We start from the raw sequence: 25,761 nt of genomic DNA, 5'->3' as shown, positions 1-25,761 counted from the left end.
AAAAGTTAGTATGGCCACATTTGCAGTAGGGGCAGACTTAGCTCTCTCATTGGTTCTTCTGTCAGCGCGGAGCCCGGCGCGGGGCTCAAACGCACAAACCGCGAGCTCCTGACCCAAGCTGAAGTTGGACTGAACCGCGAGCTCATGACCTGAGCCGAAGTTGGACGCTTAACTGCCTGAGACCCCAGGAGCCCCTCGTTTGCTTTAAAGCAGTAATGAAGCTGACATGTTTGTGGGGCTGCTTTGCAGTGCCACCAAGTGAAACCACTCCCAGTTCTTTGTCTTTGCTTCTCCTCTGCATGCCGGGAACCTGACGCCCAGCAGAAGAGACTGTCTAGAATAACCACATGCTAATTTCACTCTGCTGCATGTTCATTTATTATAATTTCAAAAGCATAACAATTTATCTCAATAGAAAGCATGAAAATGTGCACTTCGATGTGCATTTGAAGAGCTCAAGAGAACTTAAAAATTTTTGGTTTCAACCAATGGCATAAAAGCTCTCTCATATTTGGTCCTTAAAATAACCATTTTTTAATCTGTTAGCCATGAAGTCAGCAAACGGTTTCTTTGATATGTGTCTGTCTCTGGTGCTTCACGTGTGCATTCTTTTGCCATGAGTGTCTGTGGCTGATTATCTCAGCGACTTAAAACCCAATTCTGACCCAAATAGTAGAAGAAAAGCCCATAAACTATGGAGACAGAGAGAGAGAGATTCCTTAGGTAGAATTCACAAATGCTTAGAGTCGTCTGAACAAGGAATAGGGCACTTCTGTCTTGCACCTTCCACGCCTGATGAGGGTCAAGCAGAGACAGAGCAGCCATTTAAAGATGCAATCATAGCATAATAACAATCAGAGGGAGTAGCAGATAGTGAATTAGTGAACCTCTAAGCTTTCTTCCAACTCTATAATGCTTTAATCCCATGATCTTGTTGGAGGTGTGGAGGTGTCTCAAATAATTTGTAACTCTGACATATTAACCACCTCACAAAGGGATACCTTAAGTCAAGAACTTATTCAACTTCTATTGAAAAAGAATTAACAACCTTTACAAGTACTGTCTATTTTGGAAGGGGAAAAGCAAGTACTGTCTCTAGAAAAACATGTTGGACAGTGGCAGCTTGTGATTGCTGCTGATGTGATATTGGTTTATCCTTGGTCCCAAATTCAAAAACTCCTTTGCAATTTTTTTTCACATTTCTGAGGCATTGTTCTCTACTCCAGGCAGAAGACAACTGAATTATTAGAGTTCTCTTTGAACCCAGCAGGTGTCCAAAATCCATTTTAAATCTCTGTTCAGAAGCCTTGATTCAATTTGATTTTACTGCTCCCTGCAAAGAGGCCCACTTGAATGTGTTTTTGGATAGGCTGTTGTCAGTGGCAGCTTGAGAATGTCCCAGGGTAAATTGCAGCAATTTCTAGGAAGCCACTGAAGGAAACTATTGAGTATAATTATTTCTAAAGAAGGCCCAGTTGTTATCTGATGAGAGAATGGGTGCGGTAGATGTTTCTCATTCACTGTTATTTAATTGAAGAACAGGCAGTCCTGAAATGGTTTACAGACTTTTTTGGCAGGGACATCTACTATTTGTATGTTCTTTTCTCTCTATTTGTGCTGATCCCCCTAGAGATAAGATGCCAAGGAACGTAATCCAGCATGGATTACCTCCAGATCTCAGAGAGCTGGATGGAAAAAGGACAGAAATGGACAGCCCGATCAGGGTTTGCCTTAGGACTCACAAAGAGAAAAACCGCTATGGGGTGGCTCAGAGATGCTCTCTTGTCACACTGTGCTAAGCTGCAAGGCCATGTGTAGTCCCAGGGGAATTCAGCTCTCTCGTTTCACTCATTCATTTGTTTTAAACATTTATTATAAACAACATGGGGCAGACTCTTTTAGGTACTGGAGTTGTAACAACAATGACTAGTCTTTTGTGCCACGAATTCACACCAAAGTCCATTCATAAAACACAGGCCAGTTCAAGTGAGTCCTATTAAAGATTAGTTAGAAATAGACTTTATTGGGGCACCTGGGTGGCTCAGTTGATTGGGTGTCTGACTTCGGCTCAGATCATGGTCTCACTCTTTGTGAGTTCGAGCCCCACATCGGGCTCTGGGCTGACAGCTCGGAGCCTGGAGCCTGCTTTGGAATCTGTGTCTCCCTCTCCCTCTGCCCCTTCCCTGCTCTTTCTCTCTCTCTCAAAAATAAATAAGCATTAAAAAATTTTTTTTTAAAAAAAGAAATATACTTTATTACATCTTAGGTTATGATTGGGTAGAATCTCACGTTTGAAAGAAATGAAAGCAATGTATCAGTATTGAATCAGACTTGGAAGGAGAAAGGCAGACAAAGATGTGATGTTTTCTGCCTTACAAAGGACAACTAACTGTATAGGAGTAGTGAATTCCTGGCTAAATTACAGTTCATCATAAAAATGAGTGAGTCTGCATAATGAATGTTTTTTTAAGTTTATTTATTTTGAGAGAGAGAAAGAGCAGGGAGTGTTGTTGGGGGGTGCAGAGAGGGAGAGGGAGAGAGAGAATCCCAAACAGGCTCCACACTGTCAGCGCAGAGCCCAATGTGGGGCTTGACTCCTGAACCATGAGATCATGACCTGAGCCAAATCAAGAGTCAGACACTTACCTGACTAAACCACCCAGGCAACCCCATAATGAATGTTTTAAGGGGCAGGTCTTACACTGAACCATTGAAGAATGTTAATGAAAATTGGACATTTACAAAGTACAAAATGTAGAGTAATTATATAACTTTAAGGGTCTCAATGAGGATTTATATTCTCAGTATAATTTTTTTAAGATTTTATTGTATTAAAAATTTTTTTAATGTTTATTTTTGAGAGAGACAGAGCATGAGCGGGGCAGTGGCAGAGAGAGAGGGAGACACAGAATCCGAAGCAGGCTCCAGGCTTTGAGCTGTCAGCACAGAGCCCGACATGGGGCTCCAAGTCACGAGCCCTGAGATCATGACCTGAGCTGTAGTTGGACGCTTAACCGACTGAGCCACCCACGCACCTCTAAAGATTGTATTTTTAAGTAATTTCTACACAGTGTGGGGTTTGAACTTAGAACCCTGAGATCAAGAGTGGTACACTCTTCTGACTGAGCCAGACAGGTGCCCCCATATTCTTAGTATCTTTAAGATATTTTGAAACATTCACAGCCCCTACTTGGATTCTTGTCCAACAGACTATATATGGCTATGTAACTCTGAATTTTTGTGTCCCCGCCTTGTGTTATCAAACTGTCATTCTGCTAAGGTTTGGTATTTGCTGACCCCTACTTAGATCTGTGACTGTGGCTTTTGCTATGATATTATCTAGGATTAAATTAAAAAACTTTTTAAACATTTATTTATTTTTGAGAGACACACAGAGCATGAGTGGGGGAGGGGCAGAGACAGAGGGAGGCATAGAATCTGAAGCAGGCTCCAGGCTCTGAGCTGTCAGCACAGAGCCCGACATGGGGCTCAAACTCACAAATCAGGAGATCATGACCTGAGCCAAAGTCGGATTCTTAACCGACTGAGCTACCCAGGCACCCCTATCTAGGATTAAATTAAAAAAAAAAAAAAAAAGGCTTGTAGAAGTTGAAGCCTCAGGGTATTAAAAAATACAACAACATTATATTCAACACTTATTCTTTACTAGGGATGTGCTAACTGCCTTACATGTATTTTCTCATTCACTGTTCACTGTATTCGTATTATCAGTTCCATTTTCAGATCAGAAAATGGTTTGGCCAAGGTAACTTCACAGTTCTCAATGCCAAACATGTATTAATTGACAGAGTTCAGATTGGAACTGGGATATTTCTGAGTTTACATCTTGCTTTGCACACTGGCTATAGTGTCTTAATATTAAAGGATATGATTCCCATATTATCAATGTTACCAATGAGTGGTGTTGCTGGTCTGGTCTGGTTATGTGGTGTTGCTGGTCTGGAAGTGACCCTGGGGAACAAAAGCACCCAACTTATTCTCTTTGTCCGTAAACGGTATCCATGTGAGAAGATTGGAATGAGGGGAGTCTGTTATCAGACTAAAAGAAACGTGTAGTAAAGAAACTGAAAGCGTGAAGGTTGAAGAGAGAGGAATGAGAACTGGGTGTAAGTTGAATAGCAGTGAGCATTCTGGGCGTTGTCTCGATCGCACTTCCAACTCCCCCCAGCCCCCAGCATCTCAGTGTAACAGGTGTGTGCAATGTGAACATGAGAAGGTGTGGTCTGGAGCCCAAGTGAGTGAATTTATTGCTTTCGTTGTAGTTCTTGAGGGAGTTGTCAGGGAGACTTTTGGGAGTTACATTCAGAGCCATGCACTTCTGACGTGCACAAAAAACTCAATCTTGACGTTTCACAGGAAATTTGTGAGAAGATGATAGGTTGAGGCCACTGTCTGGGTTGCGGAGAGAATTCAAATATTGCTGAGTCCCTTTTAGGAACCTTCAGTGACTCCTTGGAAGTCTGCTTTAGAACCCCCCATACAGAGCCAAATTCTGCATAAGAAGAGTTTGTGGTAGATGTTGGCATGGAGGCAAATTCAGTTTAACCAGGACGTTTATCTCTTCTCTGCTCCACTAACTTTCTTGGAAAAATTGGATTTTAGAAAACTAATGGCACTGCTATTCCCCAGACTCTAAGGAACAGCTTTGTCATCGTCCACCTCCACTCAGCCATTAATGGGACATTAATATATTTTGACATAAAGGGACACAATTGAATTACTTGGCTTTCATTTAACATCTGTGTATTTTCTCTTTCCCCTGTTCTTGTTGTCTGTTTTCATGTTATTGGTTGGCCTGTAAAATACCTGTGGGAGGAGATCCAGGAGAATGATGACATTGTCGAGGCTAGACAGTTTCCCCAGCAGCTTGCACAGGTGCCTAGGGAGGCTCCTGCATATGCCCTGACCTTCTTCCATGACCCAGCAGCAGCCGATTCTATTGTTTATTAGCAGAACCTTATGTAGGGGAGCGGTTTTCAGAATAATAATTATGCCGGTGATAGCTGGTATCCTGAGCACTTTCAACGTGCTAGACTTTTTTCTCAGCACGTTACCTGTATTGACCCATTTAATCCTCATAGTAGGTCTGTGAGGTGGATCCTCTCATCATCTCCGCCTTACCTACGAGGGAGCTGGAGCACAAGGTTACCTGATTAACCAATAATTGGAGGAGCTTTACTTCCCATCCGGGCAATCTGACTCAGAGTCTGAGCTCTTAGACTTGGCTGAGCTGCCTACCCTTCACGCCAGGATCCAAAATTACTCCAAGCAGATTTCCATCATGGACCCCGTGGTTGCTCTAAAATTTGCTGGTGGGCCTCAACACTTGATAGCAAGCCAAGCCCCAGGTCCCCTAGTCAGAAGAGTGGGTTTAAGCAAGCTGCTGCTGGTGGGAACATGGGATGCATTGTAAGTCCTCAGGAACAGACGGGAGCGGCCCGCAAGAGAGAGGGGGTGTGTAAGAAGGTGGGATGGGGGAGAGTGATAAGCGGTGAGTTTTCTTCTGCCTGGCCGATCACTCTGGAGATGAAGTGAGATAATATGTGAATTCATTTGGATTCTGGAAAGTTCCATTCAAATGACAGTTCATGTTGCACGTGCATGGTGGGCCACCCGTAAGGAAGGTCGGTGGAGGCCGTGGCTCAGGAGGCAGCAGTGTGTGGCTGGAATGGGTGGGCGCCGACACAAAGCTGGGAGGTGGAAGCCTGTGGACAGGGAGCGGGCACTGGTGGACTGTGAGAAAGGTGGTAAACACTGGTTAGCTAGTGGGGAGCCCCTGGGACAAGGCCGTATAGCGACTGGTCTCTAGTCATTCCTTCAACCCCATTGTCCACGCTACAGCTACTGCTGGAGCCAGGTCTTAGTCCTGACATCTCCAGCCCATTGGAGAAGACTAGACTTCCCTGTCATTAGACCTACTGTAATCTTGAAATGTATGGAAGTAGAGGTCTTTCAACCTGCATCCTCCACCCCCACCCCCCCCCCGGAGGGTATGGTGGGCCACTACATTCTGTGCTTCCAGCTTCCCTCTTACCTGATGTACTTGTGGGGAAATGTTTGCTAAGTACAGTCTTGGCAGGTCACTGGGGTGAACTTGAAAATAAAAAGATCGGACCCCTCTTAATTTGGGGATAAGCATTTGATACACTGTATGGTCACTCTGTCAATTGCTTAAGTTCTTTCCTATCCTTTCCTATCTCTTTATGTCTAATACCTAACACGCTTTGCTGTAACTCTTATTTTTACTCTGGCTCTGAGTTACCATTTATTTACATATTGACATACTTTTAAAATATTTTCCTAAAAAGGATGATTCTCAGTGTGAAATAATCCCTAAATCCCATCATGTAGAGGTAACTGCTTGGGATAGCTTACTGAACATTTTCTCCAGACACTTGTGTTCCTTTACAGATGCCGAGGTTCCACAGTTTACATGAAGGAGATTATTCCAGACATAATTTTCTCTAACTTTTTTTTCACTTCATAATGTTATAGTCGAACTTCCCTCCAAACAAAGGCGGATCTGCACACTCATTTGTACTGTTTGCCCAGTGTTCTCTTGTTTCAGTGCACCAGAGTTTACCGAGCTATCCCTCCACTCACTGCTTATTGATAAGAGTCTGAACACCACATAGAGATCATTCAACTTTGTTAATTCAGGCTCTGTGGTTTTGCCATCAAACCCATGGGATTCTTGGCCCCGTATAATAGAACAAGCACGAAACCTATGAGTGAAGAGTCCAAGACTCTGCTCCCAGCTCTGCCACTTAGTAGCTCTGTGACCATAAAATCACTTTACCTTTCTGCACCTCAGCCTTCCTCTCTATAAAAGATGACATGGTATGCATGATATTTAAGGTATGTTCTAGCTTACAAATATGCCTTCAAATCATATCTCCCATCACTGCTTATGTCAGTTTTATTTATCAAAGCCGATGCCATGTCCGGCGCAATGCCCGTTACAAAGTGGACACCCAACAGACACACTTTGAACGGACCGATGTATTGATGTGTCTTCTCAAAACGTTCCCTCGCAAATATCGATCTTGTCATTTCATATTGGCTTAGTTTTTAGCCCAGTGAACCTCAGACATTTTTGTTTGTCCACCATCTCTCTTTAGAATTTATGCACGTCTATCTAAATATCTTTGTGTGGGAGGGGGAAGGAAGAGGACTATGTATGAGTATGCACATATGTGTCCATAGCTGGATATATATGTTGTTTTAAGGTATTAGAGTGGGAATCTACCTGTAGGGAGTTACTACTATACTTTGCCCTACGATGAAGCATTAGACAATAGAATGCGATTGAATTATTTCCCCCTCCTTCTTCCAGAGTTGCAGTGAAATTCCATACATGTGTGTGTGAGAGGTGGGGTGGGGGGGTCTCAGTATCCAGATAATATTTAATCACTCCCTCCTCCCTCCTTCCATCTATCTTTTTCTTCTTCCTTCCCTCTTTTTCTTCTCTTTTTCCCCTTCTTTCCCTTTTCCATTCCTTCCCTTCTTTACTGAAATGAAGAGTAATGCTATTCTTTCTCCTTGGGTCAATGGTGACTTTTATCCCATAATACAAGACAGGGGAAGCAATCCTTTATTTTCTAAAATTATCTGAACCAATGAAATCTAAGTATAGGGAAACAGTGAAGGATGAATGGGGATTGTGCTCTGTTAATCCATTGAAGAAATGTTTTGATCCGTAGGAGTGCTGGCGAAAATTACATTGTTTCGCTCAACTAATGCCAGTGGTTAAACTAACCTGAAAATATTACTTAGTCCATGGAATCCAGGTAAAGAAATTCTGTGGGGAAACAGGATGCTTCAGAAAGCTTGGCACTACCCCCTTTCGTTTAACATGTGTCGCGAATTTTGTTAAAATGAATTACAGCCTCGTTCCCTTTCTAAAGAAAGTACCTTAGACATATTTTCATTTTTTTCCTTCATTTTGCGGCACTCAGAATCCCCACCACCGACAGCATTTATTGTCATAAACTTTGACTGAGAGGTGCCGTTAGACTGTTGGAGCCATTTTGAGCTCAGCCCTGTGTTTTCTCAATTCTTGGTCTGCTTTTTATAGTGTTTGTTTATTTGTTTCTTCTGAGGGTCAAACTGTCATAAGAGGCTGGTATGGACATACCTATCTACAGCAGTTTTTTATATGTCTACACCGCTTCTCACTATTTCAGATTAGCTGTGTCTAATTTATCATGGAACTAAACACATGATCTTACTAGACTTTTTAACACATTAAAAGCAAATAGGATTGGAGGAGCTTCCAGAAGCTTTTTCTGAGTATTTCCACGTTCTTACCTAAATTCCAGAAACTTGAGGTTTCTGTAGATGTATTCTCCAGATAATGGCTGTTTTCTGGTGTGAATGAGAACTTTTTCTTCCAAGCATGAAGAGATGTTTTGCCTTTAGTCCTTCCAGGTGCATGTGGCTCTCAATTCTACCCTTTCATTTATGTCTGACTACTCGGTTCTTGTTTTGCAGTCCCCAATCTGTCCCAGACCGCCTGAGGATCCGGGTGAACAAAATCAGTTTACAAGACTATGAAGGATTCCACTATGACAAAGAGAAACTTCGGGAAGCTTGTAAGTTGGAAGTGCTTCGTTGATTTCATGTGATCAGCCTGTCTTCAGCTTCTCGATCCTCCTTGGTTTGGATAGATTCATCTTGTGTCTGAAAACAATGGTTAGAGAAATAATGGAAAGTGTAGTAATACGTGAATGCCGAGTGGTGATTTATGGCTGAAGGAAATGGAACTGGAGAAAGGAAAGCAGCAGAATAAAATTATTATGTGGAAGATGCCAAATTAGGATCTCCTGGTGTATTAACCACTTCAGTCTCAAGTTTACCTAAAATGAGAAAGCAGAAGGCTGGCGAATGTCATGTGGTATAGTAACATGTAGAAAACTCTTGGGACAGCATGAGTCTTTCCCTGGAGCCAATATTACCAAATATTATCCTCATTCTTTATGCAGATGTGACATTGTTATCTATAAAGACATGTCTAACACTTCTAGCTATTATGTGATTGCATAATGTAAAAGGCCCACAGAATACCCAATGCCAGGATAAAGTGATTGATGGATGGTGAAATCCTGAAATCTTAAACTGACTCAACATATGAATGTTTCTCAATGTTCATATTTTCCATATGTTTCTTTAAATGGATAACTAATTTTAGTTCATCTTGTCTATCATTTAGTATTTATTGAGCACTTTTTATATTCCAGTCACTATTTTAGATCCCTGTCTGTATTGTGATACATGAGCTAACCAGGTAACATAGGCTGGAAGATGTTAAGACCACAGGTATGTTAGATAGTGGTGTTCTTGGCTCCCCGCTAATTGTGGAGGATGGCAGTCAAGTACAGTAAATTCAGAGACGATCAGGTCCAGTGTCCAAGGACACAGGCAGGGATGCTAACAGAAAGGAAGGAGTTTGATACGGAACCAGAGGTTTATGAACTAACACCCCATACTAGCTCTAAGCACGGACCTACCTAGAGTTGTAGAAGACACAAATAGCTAACACTGGCAGGAATACAGTAGGGACACGTTCCTGGGATAATGTCTTCCAGGCTCTGATTTCTGAACCTGTGATCCTGGAGTGGGGTTTAGTGGATGGAAATCTTGAAATCTAGAGTCAGTTTAAGGGGTGGGTGCAGGGACGTTCCAATCTGGAAGTGGCATTGAGTGAGGATCCATTTTCCTGGTAGTCCATCCAATCACTGAGCCTCCCAGTGAATTCTGTGTGAAATTTCTCCTTTCTCAATTCTCTCCACCACTTTAGCTTCCTTAACCCTTCTGGTTCTTTTCATTAAACATCAGTACCTTCTAGCTTCTCCTCAGCCTTCCCCCCAACCTCTGTCCCTCACTTTCATTTCCTTGGATGGGAAAGTTGTTTTTTTTTTTTAAATGTTTGTTTATTTTTGAGATAGAGTAAGGGAGGGAGGGGCAGAGAGAGGGAGACAGAGGATCCGAAGCAGGCTCTGTGCTGACAGCAGAGAGCCCGACATAGGGCTCGGCCTCACTAACTGTGAGATCATGACCTACGCCGAAGTCGGACGCTTAACTGACCGACTGAGCCACCAGGTGCTCCATGATAGGAACGTTTGAAGTGGAGAAGGAGCAATTCCCTGAACTTTTGCATTTCTGCCTTCTATAAATGGCAGGTTATATTTTCCAGTATAAATGAGATTATAAATAACAGACCAGCACAAATCTAATGTAACTCGTAACATGATGGGCATGTATGTTTGCCTTGGGAGGTGTAGCTCACAGTGTAAGTTAAACTGACTTTTGGAGGCTGCTAATTACAAAGAGGAGTGTTTTATGTTCTTTCTCGTTTCACGCTTGTACCCACATAGCTTATAATTTTTGAAAAATTAAACATAATAATGGATCTCAAGTCAGTAATGTTTTTCAGTTTGCCATCAACTCTGAAGAAAGTCAGTTGGGAGTAGGGAAACATTTGAAATTTGGGGCTGAAATGAGATTTGAGGCTTATCTGTGGATTTCAATTATCTGTTCTATCTTTTCTGTAGCATTATCTGTCCACCATTGCCAGAGGTAATTGTGATTTGAGTTTTTACAAGAAGATGACATTTCTTGGCAAGTGCTTTACTCATCATATCTTATGTGATAAAACTTCTCTGTGAGGAAACTTCTTATCTCAAACTGGGGAGGTAACTTGGTATAAGTATAAATCCAATAAATTCAGGTGTCTCTGGGTCCCAGAAGGACACAAAAACATTCCAAGAAGGAATCGGAGAGTTACCTAATTCTAAATATTTGAGTTTGAAGGAAACAATATATTAATTAGAAGTAAAGATGGCCAACTCAGGCATCCCACATTGAATATGTAGTTATGATGCATCTAAAATGTGGTTGCTCAGGGAAGTTTGTCCTTTGGGGTTAAATATTTGATCCTTACCCTCACTCTCTTGCCTGATTCCAACTCGTAACCAACTACAGATTCAGTGGAAGGCTGGCAGAGCTCACATTGAGCATAAAGACAAAAACCAGCTCAAGTCCATATGTGATACACAATGCCAAAATAGATCTGTGATTTCAGAAGCATTAATTAAATAAAATACATAGAAAACATATATAAAAGGGATTTGAGGACAGTACTCTGACCTGCATCCCAAAGGGAGCGAATCCTCTTAGGCCATTTATTTATTGTCAACATACAAAGCCTAAAACTAAGGCAGTACTGCATTACCAGGTTTAAAAAATTAGTTCTCTTTCTTGATGATAACACTGAGTGATTCATCCAGGCAGCATGTGGCTGTTTCCCATCACTGTTTAATAGATCTTGCTCATGTGTCTGGATTGTTTTTTGTATTAGATTACAACTCCAATGTTTGTTGTCTAACAAAACCCCACTTCCGTCCGTAAGGCAGGTTTCCTTGGTCATTACAGATGGCAGCTCTTTTAATTACCTTGCTTATTTTAGCATAGAGAAAGATGACTACATTATTTCAAAGATTTGTCATCCCCCTTCCATTTAGCTCCAACTCGCCTGGGGGTCATTCCCCCTAAAATAATGCACAAAGAGGGTTAGTCTAGGCCAGTCCCTTCCTTGGCTCTTGCTGGTAAATTTCAGACTTATGTAAAAGTAATTAGAATCTCATTACTGGATTTATGAATTATTAACCATCAAGATAGTGGCTATGATGTCCAAGAGGAAAGTCTATTCAGCTTAAAAGGTAGAACGTAAAGTGGTCATGTTAGAAAAAATTCTTAATGAAATCCATAAAGATAGCTGACACTTACTCCCATGATCTGAATCAAATCTATTAAATGAGTCCTTAATAAAGCATGTAATCATATAGTCTAGGAAAAGGATGATGAGTTTTTGAAAATCTTTTATATTTCTAACTCCAAAGGAGTTTCACTGATGCGACATACATTTTTTTTTTTTTTTTTTTATCTAGAATAACTTGATACTGGCCGAGATTTAACTCTTATCTCATGTAAACTGGCTAAACTTGACTTCTGGCATTAGCTTCTCTGCCCTTTTGAATTGCCCTGATAATTCATACAAGTCTAGGCCCTAAATCAGAAGCAAAAACAAGGTTGGAATTTATTGAAAATAGGTGTAGCCTATTAAGGTAGGAGAGGACTAACATTTGCTGTATATCAGGTATAGTGTTCATAACCCCTTTACATTTTTTTCAGTGTAATGGAAATTATATGGATGTTCATGCGTATATATAATAAATATATAATATCTCAGTATATTATTCTCTGGCTTACATTAATGATATTAGGATCGTAGCTTAGACAATTGTTTTTATGAAATTCCCTTGTCTTTGGTTTACCGATTTAGTGGAAGGGTCAGAAATATCTGTGTTGGAATTGCAGTTGCAACCTTGACCACGTAGTTAATCTCTCTGATGATCCTAACTCTCGTCTCCAAAACGGGAATAGAATTGCGGCAGGAATGGGAGAGTGAAATGTAATCTTGCGGGTGAAACTGTGGTGCAAAGGATGGCATGCTACCATGCTTTCCCAAAATGGTAGCTGTGATTGTTGTGCTTGCTGTTGCTCAGGACACGCTCCAGGCCCGCTGGCTGCCCTTCGGTCTGCAGGTCGGGAGGCCAGCTGACCTCTTCCACACGTGGCTCCCACTTGAATGTGCACGTGCTTCCGACCCACTGTCTCACTTTCAAAAACAGCATTGAAAACACCGATAGATATCACAGAAAGATTATGGCAAGAGAATACGATTAATCATTTGATTTACATTTATTGTGTCTGCCAGTACAAGAGTGCTCTGATGGCTGGATGTATAAACATGAGATGTGTAAACACTGCCCATATTTGGTGATCTGGCCAGATATCTGCACACTTCATTAAAAATTTTTTTTTTTTTTATCTTAGAGAGTGAAAGAGAGAGAGGAAGAGAGAGAGAATCTTAATCAGGCTCCATGCTCAGTGCAGAGCCCAGTGCAGGGCTCAATCCCACCACCTGGGATCATGACCTGAGCTGAAATCAAGAGTTGGATGCTCACCCGAGCCACTCAGGTGCCCTGTGTACTTCTTTCTTTAAGTCCCAAGACGGTTTCATATGTATATCATCTGGTATCCAGCACTGATTAAAAAAAAACAACAACTTATTTTGGAATAACTTTAGATTTCTAAACAAGTTACGAAGATACTACTGGGAGTTCCTGTACACCCTTTACCCTATTATGTTCCCTATTGTTGAACATTGTATATTACCGTGGTACCTGTGTCAAAGAAACTCATATTTGCTTCATTATTCTTTTTTTTTTTTAAACTTTTTTTTTTTCTTTTTTCTTTTTTTTTTCAACGTTTATTTATTTTTGGGACAGAGAGAGACAGAGCATGAACGGGGGAGGGACAGAGAGAGAGGGAGACACAGAATCGGAAACAGGCTCCAGGCTCTGAGCCATCAGCCCAGAGCCTGACGCGGGGCTCGAACTCACGGACCATGAGATCGTGACCTGGCTGAAGTCGGACGCTTAACCGACTGCGCCACCCAGGCGCCCCTATTTGCTTCATTATTCTTAACTAAACTCTGGACTTTCTATTCTAGGATCCAGTCCAGGATATCACCTTGCATTGGGTAGACATGGCATATCTTCCCAGCCTCCTTTGATCTGTTTCTCAAGTTCTCAGTCTTTTTTTTTTTTTTTCTCCCCGTAATGGTCTTGAGGAATACTGGCCAGGTATCCTATAGACTATCCCCCAATCTGGCTTTGCCTATTATTTTACTCATAACTAGACTGGAGTTGTGGGCTCTTGAAAAACAAATACTACAGAGCTGAAGTCTCTTTTTGTCCCATTATCTTAGGGGTATATGATATCCACACGACATCCATGATGATGGTAACCTGATCATTTGGCTAAGGTTGCATTTGCTAGGTTTCTCCACTGCAAAGCTACTAATTTTTTTCCCCTTTCGCTGTGTTACTTTTTGTAAGTCACCAAGTTTAACCTGTCCTCAAACTTGGGGGAGGTGGATCACTTGAATTTTCATGCTTTCCAGTTTCCATATTTGACCTCAAGTGAATGTAACACATTTGTCAAAATGGTGGAGCCATTCAGTCAAGATGCATTCATGCTTCCAAAAACTATGTATTTGCAACAAATATATGCCAGATACCATGTTAGATGCTAAGCATTAGAAGATGAAACTGGGACATTGAACATTACGGTATCATTTATTCAATACACATTTATTGAGTGCTTACTCCAAGCAAACCATGGTGGAGGAAAAAAGCCAAAACAGAAATAGTCCCTGCTTCGCTGGAATTTTTTTCTCATGTGATGAGAATTGCAGTAGGGCTATGGAAGTACTAGGTACCTATTTTCCCAGCAAACACCACTTAAATAACTAAAGAAAGGGATAGGAATTTATAAGCAAGAATGAGAAAAGCCAATTTAAGCACTAATTAGTTGTATGACCCTGGACAATACATTTATCCTCTTCAGGCTTTAAGTGCTTTATCTGCGAAATGCAGTGGTTAAAGTAGGTGTTAGTTTAGAAAACTAACATTAGAAAATTGTGAACATTAGAAAATTGTGTGTATGCATTTTGCTTCATGAATTTGCTATAAATACTGACTTTTCTTTCTGTTGATTACTTCATCTAAAATTGAATATTTCCCCCTCATTTAACAAGTTGATAACTGGGCTATTCAGTAGAGATAAGGCCTCCATTTGGTGGGGGTAGGTGTTCCATTTTGAAATCTCTCTCAGGAGTTAGATGGTATCAGTCTGTTCTCTGAAGGGCACTGTCCATCCCTTTGTGAGTGTTTGTCTTTTCCTATTTTCATGGGTTGGCATTTACCCAGAGTGCTTATGTTCTTTACTGTCTTCTCCATCTTTTGTCTGTATCTTATATTTCTCTTTTCATTTAAAATGTAATAATAAGTAAAAATAATAGTCAACTCATAGTGCACTATCACTGTGAGCAAGGAAATGTCTTAACATTTCTACTCCTATCATATAATTTAATTCTCCCCCAAATTCTGAGGTTTTGGGCTGAGCAACTTGGTAAATAGAGGTAGGGGACATGTAGAGGACCCACAGTGACCAAGAAGCAGCACGTGGTGAGCTAGAAAACAAACAAACAGACAGCCTGTTGATTGCAAGCCTAGAGAAGAAAAATGTTTTATGAAAGAACAGTGAGAGAATGCTGTGAAAGCCCCAGAGTCAGAGAGGTGGAGGAAGAATTGCATGCTAAGAGCTGATCATTGGATTTGGGCAGAGGGCAGTTATTAGTCACCTCACGAGAGGTTAAGGGTGAAAAGATGAATAGAGTTGGTACATGTCCACACCGGAGTGAGGGAAGTAAGTCTGCACAGGTTGCTCTTGTTAGATGTTTAGCTATAAAGGGGAGGAGAGAATGGGCTGGTGGCTGGAAGGGGATGTGGTATCCAGGGAGGACATCTTTGTACTTGTCAGATAGTGCAGCTGTCTCTGCTGATGGGGCGCTTTACTGGAGAGAGAGAACTCGATTGAAGAGAGAAGGTCAGCTGCAGGGGGAATGGCTTTGTGTGGGTGGAGATGGGACCTAGGGCCCAGTGAGAGCTGGAGGCAGGCTCTGCAGAGTACAGAGCAGGAAGGCAGAGGAGCGATACACAGGCAGGTAATTTGAAGTTTTGGGTACTCGGGAGAAGACGTCCCGTTCTGATGATTTTTATTTTCTCAGTGAAATAAGAAGCAAGGCTACGGGCTAATGGTTGGGATAGGAGGGTATCAGTGTTCAGAAAGAGCAGAGAAAGTTGGAAATAATCAATTTGAGGAGCAACACAATGAATGGACCAGGCAGGATTGCTGAGCATCACTTTAGATATAGATGATTTAATTCACTGGCTTTTCATAAGAATGTGTGGAGTCTGACTCATCAGTTCCTAGGGGTCTTGACTTAAAAATGAGTGCACTCTCAGGGGCACCTGGGTGGCTCAGTCCCTTAAACATCCAACTTCGGCTCAGGTCATGATCTCACAGTTTGTGGGTTTGAGCCCCGTGTCACTCCCTGCTGGCAGCTCAGAGCCTGGAGCCTGCTTCAGATTCTGTGTCTCCCTCTCTCTCCGACCCTCCCCTGCTCGGGCTCTATCTGTCTCTTTCTCTCTCAAAAATAAGCAAACATTAAAAAGAATTTAAAAAACAAACAAACAAACAAAAACGAGTGCATTCTCTTTCTTTCCAACTCCAGAGATTCAGATGCCAGGAGAATATTAGACATGAAGATGATAATCTTATTTTTAATATAAATCCCTTTGTAATCTAACTCTGATTATCATCCAAAGCCTTGCTTTGTTTACAAGAAAAGACGCTTCCAGAACTGTGGTGAGGTCGATGCTGATGACCTTAAGTCTCAGGCTAGGAAATAAGCCTAAAGTGTTGATATTTATTTGGTCCTTCTTTCATTGTTGAAACTTAGCATTTGGTAATGAGAACCGTCAACTCCAGGTATAGCTTCAAGTCTCCACCCAAAGGAATATTTTTCATTTTCATTAGTTTATTCTGTGCACACGCATAAAATAATGACCAGTTCTTACTGCTTACACAGCATCCCAGTTTGTTTTGTTGGGACCTTCCTGGGTGGACAACTGTAGGGTATCAGCTCAGATGGCAGGTAGGCTTCTCTTTAAAGACTTCCTTCTAAGAGCTTTGTATAAAATTTTTGCTTTTTAATCCTCATGTTAACATGTGAGTGGTGTGGGATCAGCCGCTGCAGTCATGGCATCATATTTAATAATAAAAACACCTAGTGTTTGCCCGCTGCATCATGGTTTACAGAGGGCTTCTCTATGTGCTGTGTGCATGTGTTTTCATGGGGACACTTTGATTCATCACACCGTGACAGGATTTGAATTTACATGTCTCTTCTAATCCAGTACACTGTCCTTTTTTTTTTTTTTTTTTAAGTTTATTTATTTTTGAGAGAGACGAGAGAGCACAAGCAGGGGAGGAGCAGAGACAGAGGGGGGACAGAGGATCTGAAGCAGGCTCCATGCTGACAGCAGAGAGCCCGATGCAGGGCTTGAACCCATGAACAGTGAGATCATGACCTGAGCCGAAGTCAGACGCTTCACCAACTGAGCCACCCAGGCGCCCCTAGAAATGTGTTTTAAAAAAGAGTTTGGGATCATAGTTTTTGTTGTTGGTTGGGTTTCCTCAGAAACAGACTCTGAGGCTTTTGAGTTTTACACGTATGAGGCTTATTGGGGATTCTCCAAGAGGGAACAGCAGTTGTGAAAAGGGAGAAAAGTAGCGTCAGGCCGAGGAGGAAGTTGAGGTGTAATAGTTGCCAGAGGGACGTTTGCATCTGGGATGGCCATTTAGGATTGTCCCAGTTGAAACAAGGATTGTTTCCTTGGGAGGAAGCAAACCCTGAGTAGGGTAGCTTCCTTCCTGGAGAGGAACTCAGCCATGAGCTATGAGTAGAGCCAACAGCCAACACTTCAGCGGCTGAGGGAACGAGCGCCTCAGTCCCATCGTGGATCCGGGTGGGGCACTTCACTTCCGAAAGCCTCATCTCGTTTATGTAACTGAGCTCCTGATTTTTAAACTAAGGCCAGGAAGGAACCACCTACATGCTAGAAATCCTTGAGTTCATTCATTCACTTCTTCATTAACAACTATTTACCGAATACCTACCATGTACCAAGTGCTGTTCTAGGTGCAAGGGATTAGACTCATACGATCACTAGCCTCCAAAGTTTTCTTTGTATTTTTTGATCCTACCATTCCAAATTCAGGGAATTGGAATATAAGTTACCTTCTTTTGATGTGTCAGAATTTGGTAAAAAAAACCACAAAATGTTAATGATGACCTTTTCTTAACAGTTCTTTTTTGACATGAACTATTATTAAGCTAAATATTCTCCACTTGGAATTTGAGTGATTAAAATTGGAAACTGAAATGCAAGGCAATCTAAATTTCAGGCTATTTCTAGCCTAACACTGGAGTCAGAATTAACTCCAGAGTTTGATCTTCAACAAGATGGACATTTCTTCTCTGTATTCTTCCAGTTTATTGGTAAAACTATTGAACTGAGTAGACCTAAGGACAGAAATGTGTGCTAATGTGAAAATAACCTCTTTGCAGATTGACTCAGAACAACAATTGTATGTGCTACTAACATTAGGTAAAAGATGTAGGCTTTTCATAGTTCATCCTGGGGAAAGCACTCTTTTTAAATAATACTTAGTGGGTTTCCTGAATGACTGATCCATGGCACTATTTGGGAGTCACTGATAAATAGAATTAGAGAGTCCCCTGGGTTGTCAGATTCTAAGGATGTGTTTGCTTAAATCTGCCCTATTTCACATCTCTCCGTTAGCGGCTGTCTACTTGTAATTAGTTAATTCTTTTTGCTTCCAGAAAGAGATTTAGGCCTCTTCAGAAGATTTTAGGAAATCTGTCATTAATTCTGCACATGTATCCAATGAACTCAGAAATTCACAGCTGCATGACTGAATGTGTCCTCAGTATCTAACTGTTGGTGACCTTGCCCATCACCATACAGTACAATGGACAGTATGATATGCAAAAAAAAAAAAAAAAAAAAATGTGAAAACATTTGAAGTTGTGTCGCTAACTATAATTTTGAGTATTTAAGTTTTGGAACAGTTAGGAATCTTTGCTTTTGGATACTTAATGTTTCATTTGACTTCTGTATTTATATGGCTGGTCGGGGCACATAACCAAGATTCCATTGTCATAACCAAGTATTTGTTAGCTCCTAAATACTAGAGCACTGGCTCTCATCAGTTATCAGTGATGGTTCTTCTCTGTAGCTAGGAATTTTGCAAATACTGCCTTACGGATAAATGTACCTGGGAAAAAATTATGTTGTTTTCTAGTGTGCATCATCAAGTATATTCTAGAACTCACCATTAAAAGCTGCTATTACATTTCACACTGGGAATAACTCCCAAGGGATTTTATAACACATTTTGTCATTGCAGAATTTCACTAGAATTTCTTTGTGTGTGATATTAGGAATTTTCATTGAAATGGAATTCTTACCATCAAAAATAGAAATTTACATCATTGTTGGTAAATTTCGATATTAAGTTGGAAGATTATGACATTTCATAAAATTGTTTCATCTGGACCTTTGGTTTGTATTATAGTAAGAGTATTGGGCCTTTGCCCATACTTTCCCCTAGATTATCACTGGTAATATAAGAGCCAAATTCATCAGAAGTAGGGAAAAAGAAAGCTTGTGCAATTTTAAACATATTAGCCATTATTGGGTTGCATTCTCCATCTGACTTCTATTTTGGTTCAGAAGACTGTTGTAACTTTTTTTTTTCTGGATTTCTCTTTCTTTTGCTTTTCCATTGATTATGCCTGTATGCTGGTGATTACAAAGAGGAAAAGAAAAGGATCTATTGCTGCCTAATTCTGATTTCCTGAGGGTCTGTATTACGGGCTTTGGATGGATGTCTGGGGGTTAGGACATGGTCTTTCTTCCTCCTTCCTTCCTCTATTCTTGGTTCTCCAGGCATGAGAATATTTTCTAAAAAAAACTTTAATGCTTATTTATTTATTTATTTTTAATGTTATTTAGTTTTGAGAGAGAGAGACAGAGCATGAGTGGGGGAGAGGCAGAATGAGAGGGAGACACAGAATCCGGAGCAGGCTCCAGGCTACGAGCTGTCAGCACAGAGCCTGATGCGGCGCTCGAACTCACAGACTGCGAGATCATGACCTGAGCCGAAGTCAGATGCTTAACCGACAGAGCCACCCAGGTGCCACAGTGCTTATTTATTTTTAAGAGAGAGAAAAACAGAGAAAGAGACAGAGCGTGAATGGGGGAGGGGCAGAAAGAGAGGGAGACACAGAATCGGAAGCAGGCTCCAGGCTCTGGGCTGTCAGCACAGAGCCCCATGCGGGGCTTGAACTCAGGAACCGCGAGATCATGACCCGAGCTGAAGTCTGATGCTTAACTGACTGAACTACCCAGGCACCCCTAGTCTTGAGAATATTCTTAAGAATTCTGCCAGTAACAACATGCTAACTCAGAAACCCCTTTCAGATAGTTTAGGTGTTATCAACTGCCTTTGAGGCATTTATAAGTGGTCTTTGTCGTCCATCATTACAAAAGACACTTTTATGTTGTTTTCATAACCAAACCACCCATCTCTCCCTCTCTTTCTCTCTTAATGTCCCTCCTCCCAGCCCTCCCTGACCCTTCATCTCACCATCTGTTTCCTCCACTCTCTCACGAGCTCAACAGGCACCAGTCCACTGTGGCATTAGGGAGGTTACAAGGAGGTTATAGCTGCCATGGCCACTCTAAACAACCTTGAGGCTCCCTTGTGTCTTTTCCTTTTCACTCCCCAATTGTTCACAGAGTTGATTGCTTGACTTTAATCTCTCTCCCACATGTCTCTCTCCCACAGTCTTCTCTTCTGGGCTTCACCATTGCTCTTCTCCTTGAACGCTAAAGCTCTTCCTAACTCACCTTCCTGCCACTCACCTTGTCTTCCACATCTCCTCCAATGATTTTTCTAAAACGTCAAAGAAAAATTGCCCTGGAACAATTAAACAGGGGAGGAAGGATTTATTCAAGAGTATTGCAATAGAGAACCAAGAGTCAACTCTGCTGTGACAAAAGGCGGGGAATTTTTAAGCCCTGGGGTGAGTGGGTAGAAAAGTAGCAGAGGATATTAGCAGGACGCTAGTCAGTGTGATCAGGCCATCCGTGCTTGCTGCTGATTAGCAGTACTTGGTTAGGCTCCTACCCACCCACGGAGCCTCGAAGAGCAGGACACAATCTTCCTTGAAGGCATCAGAGAGATGCCTCCCAGATCTTTGAGAAAGACATTCTAGGGTTGCAAAAGTCTGAGAGGCTGGGAGAAGATTGACATCTTAAAAAGACAGAGAAATAATTTACAATTGAAAGTCTTCTAAATAAGAACTGAGAGGTCAGGCACCGTGTCAAGTATAGTCAAGCCAAGGGTCACATTAAGGCCTTCTAGGTTGATGTAAATCTGAAACCTTTACCATCTGTTGGAAACCCTATAATATCTGCCCATCTTTTGAGAATAAGGCTCCACTCCTTAGTATAAAAAACCCCCACAAGCTTCTGGCCTTGACCTCACCTCCTTGTACTCTTTACCCACTTATTTTTGTAAGTCCTAAACATTTTCATGCCTTGGTTTCTTAGAATCTAAGGATGGTCTAAGACTGAGACTTTCCTGTGCCTGAGAAATTCTTGTCTCTGTTGCTAAACTCCCTTACTGTCTTCATTTGGGGTAACTTTTTGTGAAGTGCGTCCTGTCCTAAGAAATGGGCAGCTTCTCTGCGTCCTATGCACACTAGATTCTCATTGGTCAGAATTGAAGTCACAAGGTCTATAATCGAGAGGATGTATTTAATGTCCCTCTTCCTTTCCCGGTCTGTAACACCTTGAGGGCAGGTACTGAGTCTTAGTGTTGCTTCTCACCTCCTAGCACCAGTTGTCTCTGGAAGAAGAAGATCCTTAAAACTTGTGTGCTGGATGATTAAGTGGAGGACTTGTAGGCCTGAAAAATATTTTCATACGCTATCTGTTACAGTTACACAATTGCCTAGTTAAGTAAAAGTGAATACTAGGAGTTGTTATGTGAGATTATGAACGACAAAACATTTAAGAGGATTTTTAAAAAAGTGGGTTGGATGTCCCTTGGGTTGCCTTCTCAGGTAGTTTATAATTGGGATAAGAAGCAGAATTGGATCTGTAGTTTGAAACCCAGATTTGTAGAGAAACTACTACTTTGTAGAAAGCACACCTTGAAAATACTGTCCTCACATAGAATGCAGTAAAAACTACATAGTTTCCTTCTATCTTGGGGATGACACTTGGAACTAACTGTGGAAAGGTTAAGCTCAAGCTACAGAGTCCAAACTCTAGGATCACTGTTAATCACACGAACCAGGTGTCATGAAACCTTTTACAGAGGCCAGCTCTGCCATGGTGAAGTATGAAGTTCTTAGGATCTTGTGTTTCCTTTTGAATGCTAATATGCCTATTAATTTCCCTGTTGGTTCCATTTGAGCTGTGGCAGTTAATGACGACAAGTTGTTGTAAAACAGACCTGTGGCACCTAGGGAGAAAAATTGAATTGAAACATTGCCAACTCATTCTCTTTAATTATTGTCAGCCATCAAGTTCGAACTTTAGTTCCCTGATAACCCTGACACATTCAAAACTAATGAGAACCACAGGAAGATTCCACTCATCCCCTCCCATCCTCCCTTAGGGCTTTGCTTCCTTTCTCTAGAGTCCCCTGCCTTCCTCCTTGATTTTTACTTCTAGTCCCTTCTTCCCATCATCTTGAATAGTGTTAAAACTATGGCCAAGAAAGTAGATAATATTTGTTTTTCTTTATGTAAGTGGATTCTCTGATATGAGCAAAGTATCTGTATATAGGAAACTCAGAGCCTATTTTTTCTTTTCTCTTGTGTTTCTATTTTTTTAATTAATAGACTTTATTTTTTAGAACACTTTTATGTTTACAAAAAGATCAAGTGGAAAGTACACAGAGTTTCATATATCCCCTCACCGTACACCCTCCACCCCCACCCCCACAGTCTCTCCTGTTATTAACATCTTGCTTTAGTATGGTGCATTTCTTGTTAGAATCGATGAGCCATTGTTAACGCCTTAGTACTAACTGAAGTCCATACTCTGCATTAGGATTCGTGCTTGTGCTCTATACTATAGTTTTATGGGTTTTCACGGATGTGTGATGCATATTCACCAGGACAGTATCATTCAGAGTAGTTTCACTACACTAAGTAACCCCTGGGCTGTACCTATTAACCATCCCTATCTGTAACCCTTAGCAACCACTATTTTTTTTTTTTAACTCTCCATAGTTTTACCTTGTCCAGAATACCATGTAGTTGGAATCATGAAGGGTGTGACCTTTTCAGACGAACTCTTTTACTTAGCGGTCTGCCTTTAAGCTTCCTCCATTGTCTTTTGTGGCTTGAAAACTCATGTCTCTTTGTTGCTGAATGACATCCCATTGTATGCTAATGAGTTTCTTCATTCATTCACCAACTGAAGGGCATGTTTGTTGCTTACAAGTTTTGGCAATTATGAATAAAGCTGCTGTAAACATTCATGTGCAAATTTTTGTGGGGACATAATTTTCAGCTGGTAAGAATTTGTTTAGTTTTGTAAGAAACTGCCAAGCTATCTTCCAAAGTGGGTGCACCATGTTGCATTCCCATCTGTGATGAATGAAAGTTCCTGTCGCTCCACATTCTCCCTAGCATTTGGTGGTGTCGGATTTTTTTTTGTTTTCAATTTTAGCTATTCTAATAGATCTATAACAGTATCCCATTGTTTTAATTTGCAGTTCCCTAATGGCATATGATGTTGAGCACCTTTTTCATGTGCTTACTTGCCATTTATTTGTCTTCTTTGGTAAGATGTCTGTTCAGATCTTACCTTAGTTTTTAATTGACTGTTACTGCTTTAAGAATTCTTTGCATATTTTGAATGCCAGTCTTTTATTTATGTGTTCTGCAAAGGTTTCCGCCCCCCCCCCCAATCTGTTTGGTCTTTTCATTTTTTAAAAGTATCTTTGACAGAGTAGACGTTTTAATTAAATGAATTCCAACTTACCACTTTTCTCTTTCGTGGATCATGCTTTTGGTGTTGTATCTAAACCGTCTTTGCCAAACCCAAGCTTGCCTAGCTTTTCTCTGGTGTTATTTTCTAGGGAACAGTTTCTTTTTCAGACTATTGGTTTCTAAAGCTGTGTATAAGTTGATAGAAAGAGAGTGGGTTTTGGACATAAACTGTATAGATTATGTCAATAAATCTAAAATTGATGCTTAAGGAAATGTCAGGTTTTAAAAAGGGTATTTCTGAATAGCATTAACATAAAATAAATGCATTTTAATATTATCTATGTTTTTGATGACTTCCCATATTATTCATAATGCTTCCCTATTTTATGAATTTTTGACACTGATTTATTCTTTTCAGGACATGACTGTCTTTTTATTTAACCTCAAGACTCTGCAATTCTAATATTTTTATGTATATATTTAGGACTTATAACTCAATCTTTGCAAATCTGTCCGTTTTCTGAGAAGCTTTTCTCTAAGGTCTCATACCTTCTTTTAATGATCCCACTGGAGATAGTTTTGTTTGTGTTTTGAATAGGTTAACAGCCCCATTCAGCCGCAATTCTGTTCTAACAGGAATTACACCGTAATAAATAGAGATAGAGATAGACTGGCTGACCAACTTAAACTTCACCATGTAAGGAAAAGATGATGATTTCACTTTTAGATGAAGACTCTCAGGAGAGATGGGAGGAGTCTCTGCATCACTGTGTGTCTTCAGCTTCTCTGAGAGTGAGAGTGCACATGAGCCCATTGTAAGAGGATTTAGGGGACAAGGTAATGATTGAATTCTGAGAAACATTGGTGAGGGTGTTAGGGTGCATTCTAGATATCAAGCAGAAATATGGTTAGAGGGAATGAACTTTGAATTCTTCTGCTCCACCGTAACTTAACTGTTGCTCTCAAAAGCAGGTTAAGTTACGGATCTTGGGTGATCCGGTGTTGTTGGTGTGTGTGTGTGTGTGTGTGTGTGTGTGTACGTGTGTATATGTATGTGTACATACATATATATATATAAAAGAAACTGGTTCAGACTCGCCTGGGCTCTACCCTTGCATTGAAAACTAACTCCAAGGATGATGAAATTTTTTTAAGTTTATTTATTTTTGAGAGACTGAGACAGAGCATGAGCAGGGGAGGGGCAGAGAGAGAGAAGGAGACACAGAATCCGAAGCAGGCTCCAGGCTCTGAGCCGTCAGCACGGAGCCCGACTCAGGGCTCGAACCCATGGAGTGCGAGATCATGACCTGAGCCGAAGTCAGACGCGTAACTGACTGAGCCACCCAGGCGCCCCTGAAAATTTCAATGATGATAGCTGTCCACATAGCAGTCTTGTGAGTCACAGTGCTCCAGTATATATTGTTTGGCGCCCCGACGGATTTGTCACCCTGGGCTTGTCTAGCCCCACCTAGGAGGTTTACTTTGGTTCCTTTTCTGTGTTGTGTTCCCCATGTGTTACGTTACATGCATTCCTCAACGTTTTGCAAACTCAGACTTTTGTTAGAGGAAGTATTGCAATAGTTCCTTGAAAGAGAATGTGCCTTTCATTCATCCTTGCACTTGTTTGATAGCATGGATCATGTGTAAAAGTCTAGAACGCTGAAGGCATTGTTTCATTGCCTGCCCGACCATGCAGTGGCCTGTATAGTTTAAGACCATCTAATCCCTGATCCTTTATATACCATCTAGTTATTCCTCTCTGGAAAGTCATAGATACTTCTTTGTCCCCAATATTGTTAAATTTTAAAATACAGTGTCTTTCTCTTGTTTTATTTTCATCTTGCTGGGCACCTGTCGGGCCATTTTAGTTTGAAGCTAATGTTCTTCAGTCTAAGAAAAATTTTTTATTTGGTTTATTTCTGGTAATTATTCCTTTCTCTTTTCTCTGGTTTTTGAAATTGCTATTATTTGAATGTTCAGCCACTTGGCTGAGTCTTATTTTTCTTAGCATTTCTCTTGTATTTTATGCCTCCTTGTATTTTTGCTCTACTTTTATGGCAATTTCCTCAACTTTGTCTTCTATTATTTCTATTAAACTGTATTTATTCTATCAATTTTTTATTTTCAAGAATTTTTTTTTTTGTTTTCTGAATGGTGTTCCTTCT

At 40.9% G+C, this 25,761-nt stretch overlaps 1 protein-coding gene across 2 annotated transcripts in view; it reads left to right on the top strand.

Moving 5' to 3' along the window:
• DGKI (diacylglycerol kinase iota) overlaps positions 1 to 25,761 on the top strand; it is a 453,118-nt gene that overhangs the window by 317,578 nt on the left and 109,779 nt on the right. For both annotated transcript variants that reach the window (XM_049641924.1, XM_049641923.1), the window contains one exon: positions 8,515 to 8,615. In XM_049641924.1, the coding sequence (XP_049497881.1) occupies positions 8,515 to 8,615 (101 nt within the window). The remainder of the gene's footprint in view (positions 1 to 8,514; positions 8,616 to 25,761) is intronic.

Source organism: Panthera uncia, chromosome A2 (genome assembly GCF_023721935.1).
Source record: "Panthera uncia isolate 11264 chromosome A2, Puncia_PCG_1.0, whole genome shotgun sequence".
NCBI lineage: Eukaryota > Metazoa > Chordata > Mammalia > Carnivora > Felidae > Panthera > Panthera uncia.
The sequence above is the reverse complement of the archived record's forward strand: the minus strand, read 5'-3'. Positions and strand labels throughout refer to the sequence as shown.